The 23,055-nt window shown below is 43.1% G+C and overlaps 2 protein-coding genes across 2 annotated transcripts in view; one reads left to right on the top strand and one right to left on the bottom strand.

Annotated features, from left to right (window-relative positions):
* The window catches only part of NDUFV3 (NADH:ubiquinone oxidoreductase subunit V3), an 8,389-nt gene extending 7,365 nt beyond the window's left edge, over positions 1 to 1,024 (bottom strand). The window contains exons 1-2 of the mRNA XM_074534366.1: positions 860 to 1,024; positions 683 to 761 (exon numbers count right to left, since the gene is read on the bottom strand). Coding sequence (XP_074390467.1) covers positions 683 to 761; positions 860 to 1,024 — 244 coding nt within the window. The remainder of the gene's footprint in view (positions 1 to 682; positions 762 to 859) is intronic.
* WDR4 (WDR4 tRNA N7-guanosine methyltransferase non-catalytic subunit) lies at positions 1,010 to 23,055 on the top strand. The gene is made up of 11 exons (XM_074534380.1): positions 1,010 to 1,144; positions 3,817 to 3,879; positions 4,661 to 4,807; positions 7,458 to 7,614; positions 8,115 to 8,227; positions 10,905 to 10,965; positions 11,977 to 12,075; positions 17,039 to 17,103; positions 17,756 to 17,939; positions 18,826 to 18,895; positions 21,919 to 23,055. Exons 1-11 carry the CDS (start codon positions 1,023 to 1,025, stop codon positions 22,098 to 22,100), a joined length of 1,263 nt encoding a protein of 420 aa, XP_074390481.1. The 5' UTR covers positions 1,010 to 1,022; the 3' UTR covers positions 22,101 to 23,055.

Raw genomic sequence — 23,055 nt, 5'->3', positions numbered from 1 at the left:
CATTAAAACCAAATTTAACACACAGGGCCATGGCAGCTTCTTACACCCCTGCCTGGAGCTGCTATTTGGGATATTTGGATTTTGGAAGTCCTTCTCTAAGTCCTTTTATTTTTTAACCCTGACAACACAAACACTTCAAAGGACAAGGACAAACATCTAAAGTTAAAAACTAGGTTTTACACCTCATTAAAAACACTTCCAGGGATGGGGCATCCGCAGCTTCTCTGGCCAGCCTGTGCCAGGGCCTCATTTTACTCTCACAGTAAAGAATTTTTTCTTGATATCTGATTTAACCCTAATTTCTTTCAGTTTGACGTACACATTGAACAGTCTGACAGTGCCCTATCCAGCCTGGCCTTGAATATTATTAAGGTGAAGGTAAACAGGAAAGAAGTGACAAACTCATAAATATAAAACTCATAACTATAAAATTATATATATATATAATATGTATATATATATGGCTTATAAATATACTCCACACAGCCAGACCTTGACTTTTACCTTTATTACTACACAGTACATTTTATCAGACACCCTCGTTTACATGGCGGTGACCTTTCAGCCCTTGTTTTCCCCAGCTTATGCAGGGCCTCTTCCGAGGCCTGACCTTGCCCAGCTTTCCTCACCCTTTCCTTTTACTGACACCCCGATACCTCTCACACCCAAACCCCTCTCTTACTCTTTGGCGGCGGCGGCGGCGGCGCCGTCCCGGTGCCCACCGGCTTCGTGCAAAGCCCCCGCGCCTCCAGCTGCAGCACCTGCACGGCACAACACAACACGAGTTAACAGAGCGGGAGGAAATCCCGAAAGCTGAGGGAGTGCGGGGGCAGGGGATCTCCCGGAGGAGCCCCTTTACCTCGCCGATCACCGCCCTCCCGCCGCCCCTCAGCGCCGCGGCCGCCGCCATCTTGCCCGGAGCCCTCACGGCGCCTCCGTGGCCTTCAGGTGGGCGGGGCCAAGGCGGGGTGACGTCACGGCGGCGCGCGGTGACGCAATCGCGCGCGTGGCGGCGCGGGCGCATGGCGGGCGGCGATGGCGGCGGGCGCAGCCCCGGGTCCCGGCCGGCGCTGGCGCTGCGCGGGGCCCTGGCGGTGACGAGCGGCGGGGGGCGGCTGCTAGCGGCGCGGCCCGGCCACGGCGGGTCAGTGCGGGGCGTGCGGGGCCGGGACAGCGCGGGAAGCGGGGGGGCAGGGCGGGTCCGAGCGGCAGAGGCCGCCCGGTGCCCCCTGAGGGGGTTCGCAGGGCCCGTGTGGGCTGAGGGAGGTGCTGGGGTAGGGCAGGAGCCGCTGGCCCTGCTGCGGTTCGTGCCTGTCCCAGCTCCTCGGCAGCGTGTTCTGCTACAGAAACAGCACTTTAAACTTTCTAGCCTTGGCGGCTTTCTGTCACGGTTTGCTTCCCCAGGTAAACTGTAGCATAGAGAATATATAGATATACACACACCATATATATATATACAGATACATAGACACAGACACATACATATATATACATGTATCTTATTGGTATATAACATAGTGAATATGTGTATATAGCTTATAGAAAGCATATATAAGTATACATAAAACTACATTATTATACATAAACCCACATTTTTATGCATAAAACCATATTATTATACATAAAATACGCATACGTTTTATGTATAATAATAATGCCTAGAACGTGTACAATATTACTTTTTATATATATATACCATATATATGTACACACACATACATATATATTATATATACCATAGTGTATATGTGTGCATAACTTATAGAAAGCCTATATTGGTATACATAAAACAACATTAGTATGCATAAAACATGCATTATACCTAAAACTATAAATGCCTGGAGTATATACAATATTATTTTATATATAGATATACACACACCCTATATATATGTATGTACATACACTCATATATGCATATATATTATATATATAGCATAGTGTATATGTGTGCATAACTTTTAGAAAGCATATAATATACATAAAACTACATTGTTATGCATAAAACTATATTATTCTACATAAAACGTGCATTATACCTAAAACTATAAATGCCTAGAATGTATACAATATTATTTTATATACAGACATTCACACACCCTATATATATGTGTACACACTCATATGTATACACATATATTATATATATATGTACACTACATATATATATACATATATATTTTTATATATATAGCATAGTGTATATGTGTACATAACTTATAGAAAGCATATAGTTTTATACATAAAACCACATTATTATGCATAAAGCTATATAGATATACATAAAACGTGCATTCTGTGTAAAATTATAAATGCCTAGAATGTATACAATATTATTTTATATATAGATATTCACACACCCTATACATATGTGTATACACACATATGTATACACATATATATATGTACACTACATATATATACATTTATATATATATAGCATAGTGTATATGTGTACATAACTTATAGAAAGCATATAGTTTTATACATAAAACCGCATTATTATGCATAACATAAAATGTGCATTCTGCGTAAAATTTTAAATGCCTAGAATGTATACAATATTATTTTATATATAGATATTCACACACCCTATATATATGTGTATACACACATATGTATACACATATATATGTACACTACATATATATACATTTATATATTATGTGTACATAACTTATAGAAAGCATATATTTTTATACATGAAACTACATTATTATACATAAAACCACATTATTATGCATAAAACTCTATTATTATACATACACCATGCATTATACCGAAAACTATAAATGCAATATTATTTTATATATATATGCACACACATATATATGCATGTGTAATAATGGTCTGTTTTATGTCCTTAAGGAAGGTGCATGTAAATATCTCCAAGGTGGGTGCCAAAAGGATGGTGCCAGACTCTTTCCATCTGTTGCCCAGTGACAGGGTGAGGAGCAGTGGCCATGGAATAAAACACAAGAAGTTTCTCCTCAACAGAAGGAAGAAGTTCTTTCCATGGAGGTGGCAGAGCTCTGGAACAGCTGCCCAGGGAGGGTGCGGAGTCTTCCTCTCTGGTGACAATCCAGAGCCATCCCTGTGTCACTGTTCCAGGGGGCCTTGCCTGGGCAGAGGGTCGGGCTGGGTGATCTCCAGAAGTCAGAGTGGTCTCCAGAGGTGCTTTCCAACCCAGATGATTCTGAGGTTCTGTGTGGTGTCTGAAGGGAGGTGTCAGAGGATGGGCCAGGCTCTGCTCCATGGTGCCCAGCAATGGGACAAGAGGCAAGGGGCAGAAAATGATGCCCAAAAAGTTCCACCTGAGCATGAGGAAGAACTTTGTTATTGTTAAGTGACAGAGCACTGGATCAGATTGTCCAGAGAGGCTGTGGAGTCTCCCGCCCTCTCTGGAGCTGTTCCAGAACCATCTGGACACAATCCTGTGCTGTGTGCTCTGGGATCCTGCTGGAGCAGGGGGTTGGACCTGGTGACCCACTGTGCTCCCTTCCAGCCTGACCCATCTGTGATTCTGTGACTGGGTAAATGCTGCTGGCAGATGTGCTGAGTCTGACAGAAATACAATTCATGCAAAATGCTTCACCAGCAGGGGAGGATTTCCTTTTGACACGTGCACACAGCCCAAAATTTTATTTTGCCACAGCTGTAACACTCTGAGACCCACTTGGGCAGAGGTGGTTCTAAGATGGGGGGCAGTTGTGCCCAGTAACTAAAATAAGAGAGTTTTACAAAAGAGTTGTCACTCTCCTTAGTTAAGCATGGTTGTTCTAGTGCCAGTAACTTTAGGTTTGTTTTTCCTTGCAGTGATGAGAATCTCTTCGTGTTCGATTGCAGCAGTGCAGAGAAGCAGCCCTTAGGAGAGAAAGGGTGAGAAAATCTCCTCTTTTCTGGAGGGTGCATCCCTGAGCTTGTGTGGCTGTGGAGGCACTAGAAGGAAGCCACAGGATAACTCCATGAGCAGTGAAGGGTTGGTTTTGCTAACCCTGATGGATATATATGGATCTGTTTTTTGTTTTTATTTCATCCAGAGTTTCATTCCACTGTGCACCTTTTTTCTCTTTACTAGCAGTGGCAAAATCAAATTCAATAATTCTGTCTCTTGCCAGTCAAGACATCTGTGGAAAAGTCCTGCATTTTTTTGTTAGACATCAAAAACCAAAAAAAAACCACAAAACACTTAGATAAATTCTCCAGATCTATTCTGTAAGTCACAAGAATTCAAAACACACACAGACAAAAAAGTATTTTTCTTAGTTTAGATTCAGCCACTGGACATTGTTTTACTTGTAGCCAAACAAGAAACATTTTAATGTTTTCCTCATTATTTATATCAAGATGTGCCAGCATATTATGTTTTAAATGTGCCCATTTGCTGGGCACATCTCATGTTTTTAGAAAAGTTCCTGAAAACTTTTTAGAAAATTTTTGTTTTCTAAACAGGCTTTGATCCAGGCTTAGACCTGTCAATTTCCTTTGTCTTGGTTTATTTCTTTGCATTAATGTCCATGTTGGCTCAACATTTTAAGCAGAAATAAAACCATTTAAAGTTTTACTTTGTTCCTCACACTCCTGGTGGTTTGGGAACGACCTCCTGAGGGAATTTAGTGGCTGTCAGGTTGTGAACTGATGGTCCCCTTCTCTCTATTAGGCAGGATGAAAAAGGGACAGATAAAGGAAGTGATGACATCCTGGCTTTTGCCTTCTCCCCATCAGGAGGTTATTTTGCCTTGACAGATGACAGCAAACGCCTGATTCTGTTCCAAACAAAGCCTTCCTGGGAATGTCTCAGTGTCAGGTAAGGAACTGCAGTTATGGCTGGTGGATTCAGAGTTCTAAAAAATGGGAGCATTTGGGATGTTGATATTTGTTATTACTTCGGTTCCTTTTTTTTTTTAATTTCCTTCACACAAACAAATTTAATGTTTTTGGGAATTTGGAGTATTTGTCTAGGATTGATGTGTGGTCTTCCCCTCACCAAGAATGGGAGTGCAGATGTTTAATATCACTGTCCAATGAAGGATAATCTCTTTCCTTACCCCAAACCCAGTGTTTTTTAGCTTTAAGAACTAAAACTCTACCCACTCTTGGGACACTGGTGTTGGGCCTGTGAGATTGATGCCCAGCAGTTCAGTGAGTGTGTTCCTTCTGAATCCCTCTGTTCCTTCTGATTATGAGGAGTTTTGGGGAGTTTGTGAACTTTTTCAAAAGCTGTCATCTTTTCAAGAAGCCCATCTTTAGAGATGCTGCAGCTGCTTTTCTTCAGTACATTCCTCTTGAGGAAACAGCCTGTAGCTGTCCACCAGAGGTCCTCCAGTTCCAAGTTTTCTGCTGCTGCTGCTGCTTGTGATAATTCTCTGTAGAAAAACCAGGATTGTGAAGGGATTCCTGAGAAAGTAGCTGAGCATGTGGCATCTCTGCTTCTGTTGGTCTGTGACAAATGTGAGACCCTGGTTGCAAACAAAAATAAATTAATGTCTCTGTGGCTTGGCTCTGTGTGCAGGACACAGGATGGACCCTTGGTGTTAAACAGGGTTGTGGTGAGGAATGGTCGTGGCATGAAGCTGTGCCAGGGGACATTTAGGTTGGATTTTAGGAAAAGGTTTTTCACCCACTGGAACAGCTGGGTGCACTGGAACAGCTCCCCAGGGAAGTGGTCACAGCTCAGGAAGGGCTTGGACAATGCTCTCAGGCACGTGGTGGGATTGTTGGGGTGTCCTTTGCAGGGCCAGGAGTTGGACTCAATGATCTTTATGTGTCACTTCCAGCTCAGGATGTTCTGTGATAAAACCAGAAATGCCCAATTCTGTTCATTCTGTGTCCTGCTTTCCCTGCTGCCCTGCCTTGTGTGTCTTGCCTGTAACATGCCACTGGATAACGGTTTGGTGTTTAATTTCTGCTGAAAGTTTAACCAGGACCACAAATTTTTTTTAGAATGTCATTACCTCGTATTGGGAAAATGGGAATACAGGCAGAAGGCTTTCTGCATGGATAACAATGCCAAAGTTTGAGCAGTGTGACTTGTGTTGGTGTTTTGTAGCAAGCTCTATAAAGGTCTCACACAGTGCTGGCCTTTGTATTCAGCTTGTGTCAGACAGAGAGGATCTTTGGAATCTTTGTGCTCAAGATCACAGGTGGTACAGTGAACTGGGAGTGAGACTCTGGTTGGCAGAGTAACCTTTTTTGGAACTGGGTTGCCTGTGATCCTGTTGTTGTGGTGTGTCACAGACATCTTTTATGAAAAATCCTTTCCTTAGGATTTTTCCTCCTGAGAAGCTGAGAGGCCTCAGGAACAAAGTGTAAACATTGATTATCTGCTGCTGTGGAATGCAACAGGTGCAGCTGTGATTGGTCCCATGTTGGTTGTTTCTAATTAATGGCCAATCACAGTCAGCTGGCTCAGACAGAGAGCCCGAGCCACAAACCTTTGTTATCATTCTTTCTTTTCTATTCTTAGCCAGCCTTCTGATGAAATCCTTTCTTGTATTCTTTTAGTACAGTTTTAATGTAATATATATCATAAAATAATAAATCAGCTTTCTGAAACATGGAGTCAGATCCTCGTCTCTTCCCTCATCCTAAGACCCCTGGGAACACCGTCACATTGGTGTTCCTTTAAACAGCCACTAAAAAGTCTGGGAATTTCTCTCTTCCTACCTGAAGCATTGTGTATTGTCCTCTTGCCTCCACGTGGCCACAGAATTTCAGAGTAGGTGAATAAAATATCCATTCCTATGATCCTTGGTGCCCACAGTCCTGTGCTAGCCCACAGGATGTGTTTTCTGGCATCTGTGCTCCTTATGTTTATCTGAGTAGTTGTAAGAAAGCTGATACCTGCTGCACTGGCAGCTGGAACTATGAGATGGTGGCAAATGATGAGGGAAACTCAGAGTTCAACTTCAGAGCTTTGTCTGGACAAAGAACACAGAGCTTGTGCTTTTGACTTGGGATATGAGGAGAAAAGAGTTCCAAGGCTCTCCATCAATGGCTTCCCTTTGCAGCACAGAGTGGTAACTGGAGTAGCTCCTACACAGTTTTTAAAAGTGTTGCTGCAAAGGACTCCTAATAGGACAACTCCTACCTTGTCTTTTCTAGGTGTTTAACTCATGTTTTTATGATGTAGAGTGCAAGGAAGTCTACCAGCCTTCATTAGAGCCCTGGCATGCTGCCTGGATGAGGTGCTCAGTTGAGAAAATACCAAAGCAAAATGCAGTCATGCAGCTTTTAATGGTCTCCTGTTCCTCTCCCCAGCCCAGGTGTTTGCTGTTACATCAGTCACTCATTTACAGACTCAAGGTGCCATTTCAGCCCCTCAGTGTTACTCTCACTGCTGCCATTTCAGTAATGTTGCATCTGAGAATTTTCTGCCCAGCCTCTTGGTCTGTTTAACTCCAGGCTTGCTGAAGCTGCCATGCAGAGCTGTTCAAGCTGTGCCTTTTGTCTTTCAGGTTTGTGACCAGGAGATGCACATCCCTGGTTATCACAGCTGCAGAGGATAAGATTTTTGTTGCAGATAAGTCTGGTGATGTCTATTCTTACTCAATAACAGAACCTAAAGCTGATGGAAAACTTGAGCTGGGTCATGTCTCTCTGCTCATGGATGTGGTAAGTGTGTGTATTTGCAAACCTGCATTGGATCTCTCATTGTTGCTCTTGTCCCTGATTTGTGGTTTGCTCTTTTTTTTTTTGTTATATAAATGAAATGTGGTCCAAATTTCTTCCTACTGAGTTTGTGTTGGCAGAGTTTGGTAAGGAAGAGAGCTTTTGAGTGTTGAGGAAGTCTTCATGTTACAGTGACAGAAGTTTTGGTGACAGAGTGTCTAAGGGAGTTCATCCTCTCTGCCATGCCAGCGGAGCTCTTTGGTGTGATGAGTTTCTTTTTAAGATGGAAAGGGTCTTGCAGCTCTACTGCTGGGGCTCAGTGGCTTTCACTGGACCTGGAAGTCAGTGTTGCTTGTCACAAAGATTTATGATTCCATTGTTGGTGGGAAAAAGTGGCCTTGTGTCTATACCTACCTTTTGGGGTGAGGAGATTTTTTTTTTCTTAGCTAAGGAGAATTTCAAGCCTTGAACTGCTGGCACTAAATCTCTCCCTCTGCCAACAGGCCCTGAGTGCTGATGATCAGTATATCCTGACTGCAGACAGAGATGAGAAGATCAGAGTCAGCCTGACCAAGGCTCCCTACAGCATTGTGTCCTACTGCATGGGCCACAGAGAGTGAGTGCCTTGTGTGCAGCCATGCCCTGCACAGCCACCTCCACCCACTCCCAGTGGGTGAAATCTTCTCCTCAAATCACACTAAACAACAGCTTGGTCTGTAGTGGAGTCATGGAATGGCCTGGGTGGAAAGAGACCTTTAAAAGTCACCCAGTCCAACCCCCTGCCATGAGCAGGGATGTGTTCAGCAAGATCAGGTTGCTCAGAGCCCTGTCCCAGCTGGCCTTGAATGTTTGCAGGGATTGGGCTCCACCACCTCTTTGGACAACCTGTGTTTCACCAGCCTCATTGTAAAACATTTCTTCCTTATATCTGGCCTGAGTCTACAGTGAGTTTAAACCTGTTATCCCTTCTCCTATTGCAACAGGTCCTTCTAAAAAAGTCTTTTACAGCCCCCTTTAGGAAGGCTGCAGTAAGGTCTGCCCAGAGCCTTCTCCAGGCTGAACAGCCCCCAGTTCTCTCAGCCTTTCCTCACAGCAGAGGTGCACCCCAGGAGCTCTCTGAGCTTCCAGCCTCTACATCTGCAGTCTCACACACAAGTTTGGGATGCTGCTGTGATTTGAGATGCTCATCTGATGTGAGCAGTTGTTTTGGTAGTGCTTGACATCTACTTTTGGATTTTTTTCTTGTCATTTAATGTGGCATAAGACCAATTAGCAGTGCAATAGCACTGTCCTTGTCCCTGCTGCATGCATGGAGTTAAACCACCCACTCATCTGCTGGGTTATTTGAGTTCTCCTCACCACCCATCCTGCTGTGTGTGATTTTTCATGTGAATCTCTAAAAACACTTCTCACTGCCCTCTGCTTGTTTTTGTGGCCTCCTCTGGCCCTGCTCCAACCGGTCCATGTCCTTCTTGTAGCCAGGGCTGCAGAGCTGGACACAACCTCTGGGGCCTGAGCAGAGCAGAGGAGCAGAATCATCTCCCTCCACATGCTGCTCACAAGAGGCTGCAGAAATGGTTAGCTCAGGATGGAGCCTGTCTTAGTCTTAGGAAGGGAAGTCCCTAGGAACTGTCATTAGAGGTTTGAACATACGCTAATTAAATTAATGGCATCTCAGAGCAGAATTCAGGCTTGTTAGGTTGTGTGGTAATACAAAAAAACCTGGCTGTGTCACCAGGGTGGATAGAGCCTGGGTACCAGACTGCAGTGTGCTGGAGACTGCACTGTGAAATAAATACAAGGAAGATGGAGAGAGTCTATAAGAGCTTGGAGTGACAGGACAAGGAGGAATGCCTTTGAGCTGACAGAGAGTAGGTTTAAATTAGGTATTAAGAAAAAATTATTTTCTGTGAGGGTGGTGAGGCACAGCATGCCCAGAGAAATTGTGGATGCCCCACCCTGGAAGTGTCCAAGGTGTTCATTAGTGGTTGCAGAGTGAAAAGCAGTGTAAATTAATTGAAATGTATTCCAAAATTCAATATTTAAATTAGAAATTAATAAAAAAGGGTTACAAAAAGCAATAATTGTCTCATTTCACAGTCCTGGATTTTTTTCTCTCAGTGGGGCTCATGGTGATTTTTGCTGGATCTGTTGTGCCTGCTTTGTTCTGGAAGTTTGTATTACAGTGACCAAATCTCTTCCTTTTATTTTTTCACTCTATGGCTTTAAAGCTGTGCCTGTTTTCAAAGGCAAGACTGTCCCATTCAGGTCATGTTCTGCTCAGCTCACTGTGTTTGAAGTTGGTGAGCTCTGAGATAATAATGATCCCCAGAAGTTGAGGTCACCACTGTGTGACGGTGGTCACAAGGGTTTTCAGGATGAAGAGAGAGACGAGAATGTTGATTCCATAATCAGAAGGCTTGATTTATTATTTTATGATATATATATATTACATTATGACTATACTAAAAGGAAATAGAGAGAAAAGGTTCTCAGAAGGCTAGCTAAGCTGAGAATAGAAAAGAATGAATAACAAAGGAGCTCTCTCTGACTCTGTCCTAGAGAGAGCTCGGTCCTTGATTGGCCATTAATTATACACATCCAACATGAGACCAATCACAGATGCACCTGTTGCATTCCACAGCAGCAGATAATCATTGTTTACATTCTTTTTCTGGGGCCTCAGCTTCCCGGAAGGGAAAATCCTAAAGAAAGGATTTTTATGAAAAGATGTCTGTGACACCACTGCTCACCAAAGACAAAACTGGATCACCAACTTCTGGAAAACAGAACTTCTGGCTGAGTGTAGGCACTGGTAAACTGCCACATGAAAATTCTCTAAAGATTCCTTTTAAATCATCTCCCAACTCTGTCTGGGGAGATGTGGCACTCTGGAGGCTGAGCCATCACTGCTGTGTTTTAAAGGATCTGTTGATTCATATTTTTAATGTGCATCATGAACCGAGAAAGGGGAATTTGCTACCTGAGTAAATCTGTCTCCATTGGCACTTTTTGATCTAAATGACAATGTTCTCAGCTGGGAGGATGTCAGTGGAATTCCCTGAGTGCAAATGGGGAAATGAAATTCTTTATTAAGTAGAAAGTCAGTAGTTTGTGTAGTGCATGTTTGCTAAGTACTGCTGACATTTTCTTCTTCCTCCTAATTATCTTGCTGTGGAAAATCTGTTTGTTTATTGTAAGCTTCTCTTTCAAACTGCTGTTTTCTCTTACTGTGTGTGTTTAAAGACTAGGGTGTCAAGCAAGAGTTCAACTTTTGACTGCTTTTCCTTTAGGTTTGTAAGCAAAATACTTGTAATACCCAACTGTCCTGACCTGCTCTTGTCAGCTTCTGGGGTATGTATTGCAATTTCTTCCAAAAAATACTGGGTTTTTGTATGTTTGGGTTTTTAAATTATTATTTATACTTGTGTTTAGGCCAAATTCCTTGGGATACTTGGAATAATCTGTTATGGTTTGCAGCACAGCCTCCCTCCTCCTCCTTTTTCTTGGTTCTGCTCAGTGTTCAGCCATTCTGTTGCTGGATCACTAAGAACTTTTTACTGTGCTTATAGTAAAGGCATCTTTGGGATGGTGAAATTACCATTAACTCTTGCTCTGGAGCACAGGCATTGCCTTCTTGGGTGAGAGCTGTAGAAATGAATGTTCCCTCCCTTCCATCCCCTGCCCTTTTCCTGAACTGATGGCATCCTGCCATGCCACACATGTACAGAGATGGAGCTGGCCTAAAAGAAGGGAAACAATATTTGTTCCCCAGACTACCAAAACTACACAGGAAACAAATAATATTTCATGTGAAGATCACAATAACTCCTTCCATTAGGTTTCAGCTGCTGTTCTTGCTTCCCTAAGGCTCTTGTCCTTCTTAATTATTGAAGCAGCTCCAGTGCTGCACATGGCTGTATTTCACTCCTAGCAAATGCTCTTGGCTTTGTTCTTCCAGAGAGGTGTTTAGTCTCTCTTCAGGAGGTTGCTAAATCAAATGACAATTTGCTTGATAACAAGAGCATGGGGCAGAGAAGGGCAGCCTGAAAGAATTGCCATTAAAATGCTGAGCACATGCATGACTGTGCTGCTGAAAACAGGCTTGAAATGCCCTCCTCCAGCTCCCCAATTTCCACTTCAAAAGGAGAATTAAAATTAGCATGATTGAATAATTTAGAATGCAGGGGGAAATTATGTTAATTAAAATGCTTTGTCTGCAATTTGAGGTCTTAACTAAGTGACTATTTAGCAGCTTCTGTGGGGAGCTCTTCAGGGAAGGAGGGTTTAGCTGAAGGCCAGGAGTGGCCTCTCTTTGCCTGAGTGCTGATAGTTACAGACTTGTGTCCACTTCCATCTGTCCAGGACTCCACTCTGAGACTTTGGCAGTATAAAAGTGGAGAAGAAGTGCACTGCTGCCAGCTGAGTGCCATCTGTGGGCCCCAGGCAACCAAACCAGACCAGGTATGTCCATAAGTGCCAGAGCTTTTGCTGTGCTCCTGATCCTTGGCACTGCCAAATGTCTTGGTTGCATTTTCCCTTCTGTCACTGGGTTTAGAACTTAGAAAAGCTGTTACAACAGCCTGGGATTTTGAGAAGACAGTCCCTGAAATCCATTCCTGTGTTTTGTGTGAATTTCTAAACTCTGCCAAGCAGTGATCAAAAGAAGCTGCTTGTAATTCTTCCCAAATTCAAGTTCTGCACAGTGGACAAAGGCTTCACTTGAAATTTTTTTTCCACCAAAACCACAGGTGTTATAGTCTCCTAGGCAGAAAACACCCTGTGACACTGGGAAGACCTAAACATTCACCCATTATTTTTTTAAATGCTTAGAATTTCAAGCATTTAAAGTTGCAGTTTTCCTGAGCAAAAAGAAGCTTTGTAATATTTTTAACCAGTGACCTGCAGTAGTGCCCTCTGGAGTCAAAACTCTGGGCTTGTTATTTTAGGTTCTCTCACAGCTGGACAGTGTCCAGAATTTAAATGTGTGAGTCCTACAAAAATTGGAGGTCTCCTGAGCTTCCAGCCTCTACATCAGCAGTTTCACACACACAGTTCTGGGGTGCTGCTTTGATTTGAGATGCTCACCTGATGTGAGGAGTTGTTTTGATAGTGCTTGAAATCTAGTTTTGTTTTTTTTTTTCTTGTCATTTCATGTGCCTTAAGACCAATTAGCAGTGCAATAGCACTGTCCTTGTCCCTGCTGCATGCAGGGAATTAAACCACCCACTCATCTGCTGGGTTATTTGAGTTCTCCTCACCACCCATCCTGCTGTGTGTGATTTTTCATGTGAATCTCTAAAAACACTTCTTTCCCTGTACACCACAGCTGCCTCCCAGTTTTCAGGGAAGGGAAATCTACTGTGGAATCCATATCCAGGCAGAAACTGGATTTCAGTTCTGCCTTCCCTGCTTTGTGCTGTGATTTTGCTGGTGGAAATGTGTTGGGCTTCACCTCCCAGCAGCTGGGAGCCCCTTGGATCACAGCTGTTCCATTTACATACTGGGAATCCTGGCTTTGGCCAAGGGTTGGGCTCCTGGGTTCCTGCTAGCAGAGATTTGGGTGATGTCCATATGGACAATCCAACCTGCTCCTTGCACCCTGGAGTCTTCTGGAAAACACACCTGAGGCACACACCTCTCACACACATTCACAAGGTCTCTGCCTCTTTTCAGCTTGATGCCAGTGCTTGAAATCTTTGAAAAAGCTGTTCTTGGGGTTTTAGGCAAGTGAAAAATGTACAAGATTGGGTGACAAGCCCATCTAGCTGGTATCCACTGATACTCTGAGTGCAGCATTTGTTTTAGAGGGAATAATGGGTTTATTTTAAAACAGTTTGCCTTCTAGATTTATAGGATCACTGAGGACAAGTAAGCAACTAACTGAAGTGGGAAATTCTGTGACTAATATTAAAAATGCTATTTTGTTCCTTAGACTAGCTTAGCATTATTAAGATGACTTGTGAGTTAATTTACAGTGCTTGAGCTCACACTGAACCCTAATTCCACTGATTCCAAACAAGATAATAAAAAAAAATATTGAACTGTATAAGAAACCTTGAATGTAGCATTGAATAAAATAACAAATGTCGAAAAACTTGTTGCTGCAGGTAGGAACTGATCTAAGAAAACCTCTCCAACTCTCTTTGAATGTTTTTAAATGTAGTTTAGTAATATTTGCCTTGTCTCCCTTCCATAAAATCCCTTCCATAAGATATTCCACATGTTGATACAGCCTCAGGAGGAATTGGAGGTGCCCTTTGCTTGAGGAGTTTCCATTGAGCTTCTTTACCCCGGTGTGAGTAAGCAGAGACAGAAAGGGAAAGCCCATAAACTGTGGGTTAATAATTAGAACACAGTCATTAAGTAATAAACCTTATTCCTGCAGTGCTTTGCAGTTTTTTCCATCCACTGCCACGTGTGGTGGTGCTGTTGGAAGGCACATGGTGGCCTGTGACTTGTCTCTGTGAAATCCTGGACTCTGCTCACTCTCACAGGTGTTCTGCAGTGAAAAAACTCCTGTTCTGCTAGCATCACAGTGCTGGAAGTGCCAGAAGTGGCATCTGGTGGCAGTGTTTAGTCATCTGTGCATCCAGGTGTGTCACAGGGCATCTCCTCAACCCAGAGGGACATTCATGGTCTGAATTTAAGGACACAATCTCTTGAGCCAGCTTGTAACAACACAGTGTGTGCAAAGGACTCTGCAGCCAGGGATCAGATGGGGATAGAAGTGCTTTTTCTTTTTTTTTCTTTTTTGTATTGTTATATTTTATTTTTACCATTGATAGCCAGTGTGAATGCAGTGGAGCCTTAAACACAGCTTGAAGCTCAATGGGGATGGAATCATCAGTAATGGTGGGACATGTGAGCACAAAACTGTGGGCTTGTTTTGCTTGGCAGATGATGAATATGTGTCTGTTTGGGGAATGTGGGAGTGTTTTGAGCAGTGGAGCATTGGTTTCAGCTGATGGCTTGCAGATCCTCACTTCATTTTCCCACTAGAATGGGAGTAATTCTCTTAATTCCATAGTGCTATATAAATATTTTCCTGCTTCAGAGCTTTCACCTCATCTGATCCTCTTGACAGCAGAAGCTTGTTTAAAGTCCAGAACATGAATTGCACAATTCTACCCCAATGCACCAGTACATTAATTTTTTATAGGGTCACTCTTCTCACAGATGACATCAAAAGTTAATTTTAAGGTGTTGGCAGGCTGATAACAGTGCCATATAAATGCTTTCTTGAGTTCAGAGAGTATCAAGTGAACATCTGTTTGTCACAGAATGTTCTTGTAGCCCTTCCTTAACTGATTTCATAGCCCTGTCCTTGACCATGATACTGCTGTGGGTCTTGCATTCATTTTGCTGATTTTTTAACTTACCCACACATGGAAAGAACTTGGAAAGAAGATGCATTTTCTTGTCTGTTTCCAGCTGTGAATAAAACCTGGTTTAAATCAAAACAGCCTCCTCCTCCCTCCTCCAGTGGGGCTGGGAGAGAGCTGCTGCCTAATTCAAGTTCACAGAGCCCTTTGTCTCTCTCACAAAGCTCTTGGCTGTGTAGGTGGGCACTTCCCTGCATGTTTGTCAGGCAACAGGCAGAGAGGCAGAGCTTTGTTATTAGAAATAAATAGCACAGGTTTCAGCTTTTATATACATATATACATATATATCTATTTTGGCTTGTTCCTTTAAGTGTCTGAAGAAGCCACTCATGGCTTACAGTAAATGGGAACTGTCAGTTCTACTCCAAAGCTGTGCTCTAAGTGGCTCCATCCTGCAGAAACAGCATTTAGCCACATCAGCTACGCAGAACCTTTCTGGTTCAGCCCACTCATCCTACCTGGTTCTTGTTCTATGTCTGTGTGAAACAAGTGTCCTGGTGCTAAATATGAATTAATAACTTCATATTCCTGCACAGTAGCAGGAGATCAGTCCCATCTGTTCCCAGGAGCTCTGAACCACATCAATCCTTTTGATAATATTTTTTATTAAATGCTCCTCTTCTGTCCAGACAGGTGGTTGAGATGAGTGAGAAGTGTGTGCATGCTGTTCTTGCTTCCCCCTATGAAATTGTGTCACACAATTTTTCTCATGTGCTGGAGAAAACAAAAATTGTTTTCAGCTCTGTTATACCATGAATTAATTCTCTTTCCCACAGTTGGTTTATCTTTTAGTGGTTGCATCATGTGCTGTTGACAAAATGGTTAGCTTCTGGTGTTAAACTTGCTGACTTGAGTTTTTGGAAGCTGTACAGCTTGTTTTGCTTTCCTACAGGGTTTGCAAAACTGTGAAACAAGCACCCTGACAATATCTATACATCAGCTGGTAGCTGCAAGGGTAAAATCCTGTGCTAACTCCCAAATTTACCCTAACTTAGTGAACCAGAGCTTCTGTCCAGTCACCAGTGTTGTGTTAGGGAAGAAGGTGGAAGTTAAAAAAAATGAATATTTGAGGATACATCAGAATTCTGCCAGCAGAGTGTCAAAAAGATGTATTTTCCCTGCCCTAAAGGAAATAAATCTCTGCTTCTCTACTTGGAAGGTTTTAGTCATCAGCAGTGTTGGTGTTGTCACTGCTTATAAAATACACTTGAGAGCCAGCCTTTTGCTGCTGCAGTTTTGCTGTTCACATTATATAACAGATACTTTGGAAAAAGCACCCCAGGACATCATTTTGCAGTTTTTCTACGCCTCCCAAGTTCTTCCCACTCCAGGAGCCTCAAATGAGTTGTTTTATATTTAAAGTAGAATGGTTTGTGCAGCAAAGGTGCTGCTTCTCCCAGATAAAACAGGAGCGTGATGTGGGTTTTTTTGTTTGTTTTTGTGTTGGTTTTGTTGTTTGTTTTTTTTTGTTTTTTTGTTTCAATGAGGAAAATGCCTCAGGCAGGCCTTCCTTGTTGTTCAGAACACATTTTCTGTGGAGCAGGATGGCTTCACCCAGACTCAGGTTGGAACAGGCAGCACAGCAGGGATATTGGGGATATTAGCCATGCATCACTATCTTCGTTTTTTAACCAACACAACAGCAGCTAATAGCTTGTGTTTGTAATGTCTGAGCTGCTGGAGTGATACTCTGCCTGAGCAGGCTTAATGTCAATGTTTTTGCCATTAGCATTGCAGGAGAGAATGTTTGGAGGTGCTGTGTTTTCCTTCATCTGCTGCTTTGTCTGCTAAGAGTAGTTCACTCACACCTTTACATTTGATTTTGGGACAGTGTGGAAGGGAGAAGTGTGGAAAACTATAAAAACAGCAAACACTGGTACAAAAATAGCTTTGACTGCAGTTAGAAGGTAATTAAGTTGCTTAACTTGCTGTAAATTAAGACATCTGCTAAATTTTAAAGGCTCATAATGCAATGGAATGTGAATTTTCTGCCCATAAATGGCCTTAACTTACAAAGATGGTTTTTTTTCTATTCCTAATAGAAATACACCGTGTCAAGGATAACCTACTGCTGTCAAGGTGGTTATGTTGCCATTCTGTGTGACAGGTAAGAGCACATGGAATAATGCCTAAAGTCATCACAGCTACTGCAAAGGCATGAGCAGCTTGCCCTGAGCCTGGAGTTCTTGGTACTGTGGATCTCCAGATGTCCAGGAATGCCTGTGGCCTCCCAGGGAGCCTCTGGGTCCTGGACTTGCTCTGAGTGCAGAGGGGAGTGCAAGGGTTACCTGGCTCAGTTAATTTTTGTGATTCAAACATGATTCAAACAAATGATTCAGTTTGTGATGCCTTTCCCTCAGTGGAGGAAACACAAGGATGGGATGTACAAGAGCTGATGTTTTATTTTGGCTGGTATATTTACCTTCATTGCAGCCCTGTAGGCCAGTGTGTCACAGTGCAACACTCCTCATAAAAGTCCTTAGTAATCCTTCTGAAATTCCCTTTACTACCCTTTCTTTTAAAGAGGAGGCAGCACTGGCTGCTTTTTCTTTCACATAACACTTGAAAAGCTGTTTGGTACTTCGGGTATTTACAGCTTCTGACTCAGACCATGTAAGCAAACAGCATCTGAAGTGCTCATTCTAACCACTTGGCTTTGGCTCTGTTTGGAATTGGAGTGGGTGTCTGTAGTTTGCTGTACAAGTGATGGCTGTAGGTGGATTTGGTAATAATGGTAATTAAGTTTTTCCTCTCCAAAGTATTCCCACAGTCTACATCTTTCAGCTTGATGCCACTGCCCAACAGCTGCTTTACAAACAGCAAATCTCCCTGAAGCACAAAGGCTGGGACATTGCATTTCAGGAAATGGGAGACCTGTGGATTTTGCAGGAAGACAAGGAAGCTCCTCTTCTTATGTACAGAGCATGTGATGGACAGTGGAAGGTACTTTTTTAATGCTGGAAATCCTGTGTTTGGTGATGTCTTGAGGCCACAACAGAAGTGGAGTTTGCTGTTCCATGAAAGCTAAAAAGGCACCTTTCTCTCTGTCTTGAGATGGAGTAAAAGCCATAGGTACACATCTCATTCTTCTTCCCACCTGTGTGTGATGCAGAGGTGTCAGGAGCTTGTTGTGAACCCCAGTGTGTCTGTTCTGAGCTAAAGCTGCCATCTGCCCCAGCAGCATCAGAGTGCTTGTCAGCACTCACCGCTTTAAACCATTGCCTGAGCTTTCTGTGGGCTACACTTGATGATTAAAAAAACAAAAACAAACCCAGAACCTACAAAATCCCTTTGGATTTGCTCAGGAATTCCCACACAGCTTTCCTTGTGCCTGCCTCTGAGGGATCTTTTCCAGGACAAGGCACCCTGGGAGCAGTAAGGGAATTTTATTTTCAGTGAGAACAGGGAATCAAATCTGGGGTATGTGCTATCAAGTTCTCTTTTATTGCCTATTAAAAACTGGAAACTCATTTGTTATCCTTGTAAGTCCCCAGCTAATTATGGTCTGGTTGTAAAGAGGTTTTAATGAAACTTCTGAGTGTGTTCTTTGACCCTAATGTGTTCCCTGGGATATTTCTTTTCCTCACAGATTAGCAAGTGGGAATCAATTTCTTTGTTCAAATTGCAAAGCTTTCCTAGCAGAACTTGAGTTCTCAGGCCAGGTTTCAATAACAGTCCTAGAAAAAGGAGCCTGGAAGAGATCATGGAGGTTTTATACCTGCTCTGTTTCACTGCACATTTCTGAGAGCTGGTGCATTTTCAGCATGCAGTGGAACATGAAATTGTCTATTAATCTCAAAATAACATGCAGCCTTCCTTCTTTTCACAGGCTGTAACTGATGACAAGGGATTGCAGAAGATGTCAAAATACATTCAAGACAACTGGACAGTATTTGAAGGTGAGAAATTTGGCCTAAAGGTTTAGGGAATGCAGTTTTTACAGCTGAACATAAGATTTAGAACAAGATTGGAGTTCAGGTCAGTTCAGCTGGCTCTTGAAGCCACTCAGTCTTTTCTCAGTTTCATCACTGTCTGGTGTGGAAGTCAGTGCAGATAATGAGGTGTGTTGAGGGCTGTGTTATCACAGAACCATGGAGGTATTTAGAGCTGAATTGCAGCCTTATAACTTTTCCACAGACACCTTATCACAGGGATGCATCAAACAGCCTCTGGCAGAGCTGCTGGAGTCTGTCTTACTGCTGTGGTATCAAAAATTGGTGTGTGTTGTCTTGTCTCCTGCCTGGGTGTGAGGCTTTATCACAGGTACAGTGGAGACAGGATGGAACAGCTCTGCTGTAAAGGTGGGCTCACCTTGGCAGGGCAGGATGTGGAGTCTGATGTGACTGGAAGGTGTGACCCTGGATGGGACAGCAGATGACATTGCTTAGTGTCTGGCTGGCTCATTCTGTTCTTGCTTCCTGCCCCACCCCCAAGTCTCTGTCAGAAAAATAATTTCCTCATTCAGACTCACCCTGTGTTTCCAGGATTTTTTTGGTTTTTGTGTTATAAAAAACACCCACCTGAAACTATAGCAGTGGTTGTGGTTGCAGGGTAGAGAAGGGCTGTGGCATGTGCTAAAATCTCAATTATGTATTGAAACTTCAGTCACAGAAATTTCTATCCTGCACTTTGCTGGGAGACTGGAATCTTCCTTAAAAACATGGTACAGATCCCACCAGTCTTATGGTCTGTTCATGGGGGCCATATGTAAAGATGGAAGAGCTGCAGAAATGTTCAGTCTGGTGTAAAGTCTCCTTAATATCTGGTACTGGATGGTTTAGCATGTAGCTGTCATTAAGTTGGTTATTAAATTGTGATTAAGGTGGTGCAGTCTGTGTAAGTCAGGTGTTCCTTTGGAAGGGAGATGTTTGCATGGAGATGGTGCAGGCTTGATAGTTACAGGCAGGCAGACAATTAGGAGGATGAGGGCTGAGTGGAAATGAGCACAGAGGAGGAGAGAGAGCAGGCAGGGGGAGAGGTTCTGGGCATAATTAGCACGTGGAAACTCAGTCACCAGCTCCTCTGCAGCTGGGAAAGGAGCACAGCTCACATGACAGGGTTCATTAGTGTTAATTAGTAAGGGGAGGCTCACTTGATGAGCACTTATTCCAATGCATAATTAGTGCTTTAAAGGGAGTTACGTCTTCTGAAACAAGTGATCATTACATTGTATTCAGTCCTAATCCTTGCACATTGTCCTTTTATAAGCTTTTCTCACCTGTCTGAGGATGTACAAGAGCTGGGGCATATTTTATTCTGTAGGATTTAGGATGTAATGGTCAATCTGAAAATATTACAGAATCCCAGGATGGTTTGGGTTGAAAGCAACCCTTAAGACAGCCCCTGCTGGGGGCAGGGACACCTTCCACTACTCCAGGCTGGTCAGAGCCTCATGCAGCCTGGCCTTCAACCCTTCCAGGGATGGGGCATCCACAGCTTCTCTGGGCAGCCTGTTCAAAGTGCCTCACCACCCTCACAGGGGAGAATTTCTTCCTAATGTTGAATCTAAACCCACTCTGAGTTTGAAGCCATTCCCCCTTGTACACATGAACCAGTTTGGCATTGTGCTGTAACTGATCCCAGGAGAGGATTTAGTGCAGATTGATCAAGTGGAGAGCAGCATGGCTGTCCAAACTGGCAGCAATTTCTCCCAGGGCCAAAGGCCAGTAAAACCTCTGAGTGCAACACCCCTGACCGTGAAAGCTTGAGCTTTGCTGAGGACCACAGAAGGAAACTTGATTTGTTTTTCTGCCAAGAAACAGGGGGATGCTACATGTGGGTTTCTGTGGAGTAGCACACTTAGCCTCAGGACCAGACCTTAGCAGGTACTGGATTTCTCTTCATTTGTCCTTTAAAGATTGTGAATTTTGGTAATTGGGAGAAGATGAGAACTGGAGATAACTGGCTTTGTCAAGTGCCATTCCAACAATTTTTTAGAAATATGGACCCAGCCAGCTGGTCTCATTCTGTATTCTCTACAGAAACAACCTGAGGGGGGATTTTTGGATAGCAGTTAGTTCCCTGCTAAACTCATCTAAACCTGCAGTCTTGGGGATGCTGTGAGGAATATTACCCTGAATTCACAGAAGGTGGAACATTGGAACACATGCTTGGGAATCTATGTGCTGTATAGAAAATGACTATTTGAAATCTGCTCCTTTGTCCTTCTTTGAAGTTAATACTCCAGGTGAAAAGCTAGATAAGCACAGTTAGGTGGCAACTCCCTTTGTAGTGCTTGGGTCTCAGGGAGCAACATCAGCAGTTGGAAAACAGAGACCCTGAAATTTGCAAGTGTCCAGTGTGTGAGGAGGGCTGTGGCCTCTCTTTGCTTCACTGTGAGCTGCATGACTCTGTATGATTTTTTTAGCCTAAAAGTGGAGGCTGTACCTGGCTGGTGAATGCTGAACAGGTGCTTGCCCACACAAACCAGGCTTACACAGTGTAAATGTTGATATTTAATCACAGAATGGCTTGGGTTGGAAGGGAAATTAAAGATGATCTCATTCCATCCCCCTGTCATGGGCAGGGATAACTTCCACTATCCCAGATTGCTCCAAGCCCTGTCCAGCCTGGCCTTGGACACTTCCAGGGATACAGGGACAGCCACAGCTGCTTTGGGCACCCTGTGCCAGGGCCTCACCACCCTCACAGTCAAGAATTTCTTCCCAATATTTAATCTAAATCTGCCCACCTTCAGTTTAAGGCCATTCCTCCTTGTCCTGTCACTACATGCCTTTGTGAAAATCCTTCTCCAGCTCTCCTGGGGCCCCTTGAGGTATTGGAAGGCTGACACAGTGGATAGGACCACAGTAAATGAACTGGAATGCCACTATCTAAAATTACAATCCAGGAAGTCATCAATGAGACCTCTGAGGGAATTAACAGCTGTGTTAATTAAACACCTTGCTTTGCCCACCTCCAGGTTTTGTTGGGGCAGGGAGCTGCTACAGCCACCTGTACAAGGCCTCCTTTGATAACATGGATGAGTACCTGCAGAGGAAGGAGAAAAAGTTACAGCAGCAGCAGAAGAAAAAGCAGGATGTGCAGCATGGTTCCAGTGAACAGGCCAAAAAAAAGATGAAGACTGAAGAGTCATCACTATGACTGCTGTGAGCTTGTGATCTTTGCCTTGAGGAAAGGAAATGATCCAGCTGTGGACTGTTTTTATATGAAAAATTAATTATGCAAAAGGACTGGTTTAAAATTTGATTCAGGTTTTCAGGCAGGCTGATATGGCAATATCCTGTTTGCAGCAAGTAATGCATTTACAACATTGCTAAACTTTCTAGCAGAATACAGTGTCAGTGGCTCAGTCCTGTGAATCTCTGATGCATGTTGTATGAACATTGGAGATGGTCTTTTCCTTGAAACAGGATGTTCTTTTTGCCTACTGTGTTCAGGCTTTTTTTTTCAGGTGGAAACATGCTGATTAAAGTGGATGCAACTTTATTTTTATTACTTTTCATTTGGGTTATTTTGGGGATTTTTTTAAAAAACTTTTTTTAAAAAGTCTGCTAGTTAATGTAACTAACTTAGTGTGCCTGGGTATGGGAAAGGGAGTATAGAAAAATTCTTGCTGGGTATGAGAGGTTTTAGCTGAGACTTTGTCTTCTCTGTTTTTATCCTTTAACTTTGGTTCATATGGTTGGGATTTTGCCTAACTTCTAATCCATTACTTCCTACTTGTGGAATATCTTTGTAGGAAGAAGTGCAAAAGTTAATTTTGTATGCTGCAAAGTAAAAGTAAAATGTGTCAGTCAACATTGTGCTATTGGAAGCTCTTGCCATTGCAATATGATCCTACTGGTGTCTGTGAAAATCATTCCAGAGGCCTGGGAGCAAAATTTGGAGTGCATCCTGCTTTTTCATGGAGAACTTTTCCGTTTTAACTATCCAAGAGCTACATCTTCTAGAGAAGTTATCAGTGAGAGCCTTATGGGCCCATCAGGGGGACAGAAGATGTGTTCATCTGCCAGATGGTGTCGTGTTCATGTGGAATATCATGTCCTTCACAAAACCAGCTGTGGAAATCTGTACAGTCCATTAAAAATACTCAGAA

Source organism: Zonotrichia albicollis, chromosome 2 (genome assembly GCF_047830755.1).
Source record: "Zonotrichia albicollis isolate bZonAlb1 chromosome 2, bZonAlb1.hap1, whole genome shotgun sequence".
Classification (NCBI taxonomy): Eukaryota; Metazoa; Chordata; class Aves; order Passeriformes; family Passerellidae; genus Zonotrichia; species Zonotrichia albicollis.
This window is presented reverse-complemented; position numbering and strand designations above follow the sequence as displayed.

Bases quoted from the DNA above. Each gene is read 5' to 3' on its own strand.
- WDR4 (XM_074534380.1), top strand. From the start codon at position 1,023: ATGGCGGGCGGCGATGGCGGCGGGCGCAGCCCCGGGTCCCGGCCGGCG. The intron at 1,145-3,816 runs GTCAGTGCGGGG...TTTTCCTTGCAG, and splicing joins GCGCGGCCCGGCCACGGCGG to TGATGAGAATCTCTTCGTGT. The intron at 12,076-17,038 runs GTATGTCCATAA...TATTCCTAATAG, and splicing joins AGGCAACCAAACCAGACCAG to AAATACACCGTGTCAAGGAT.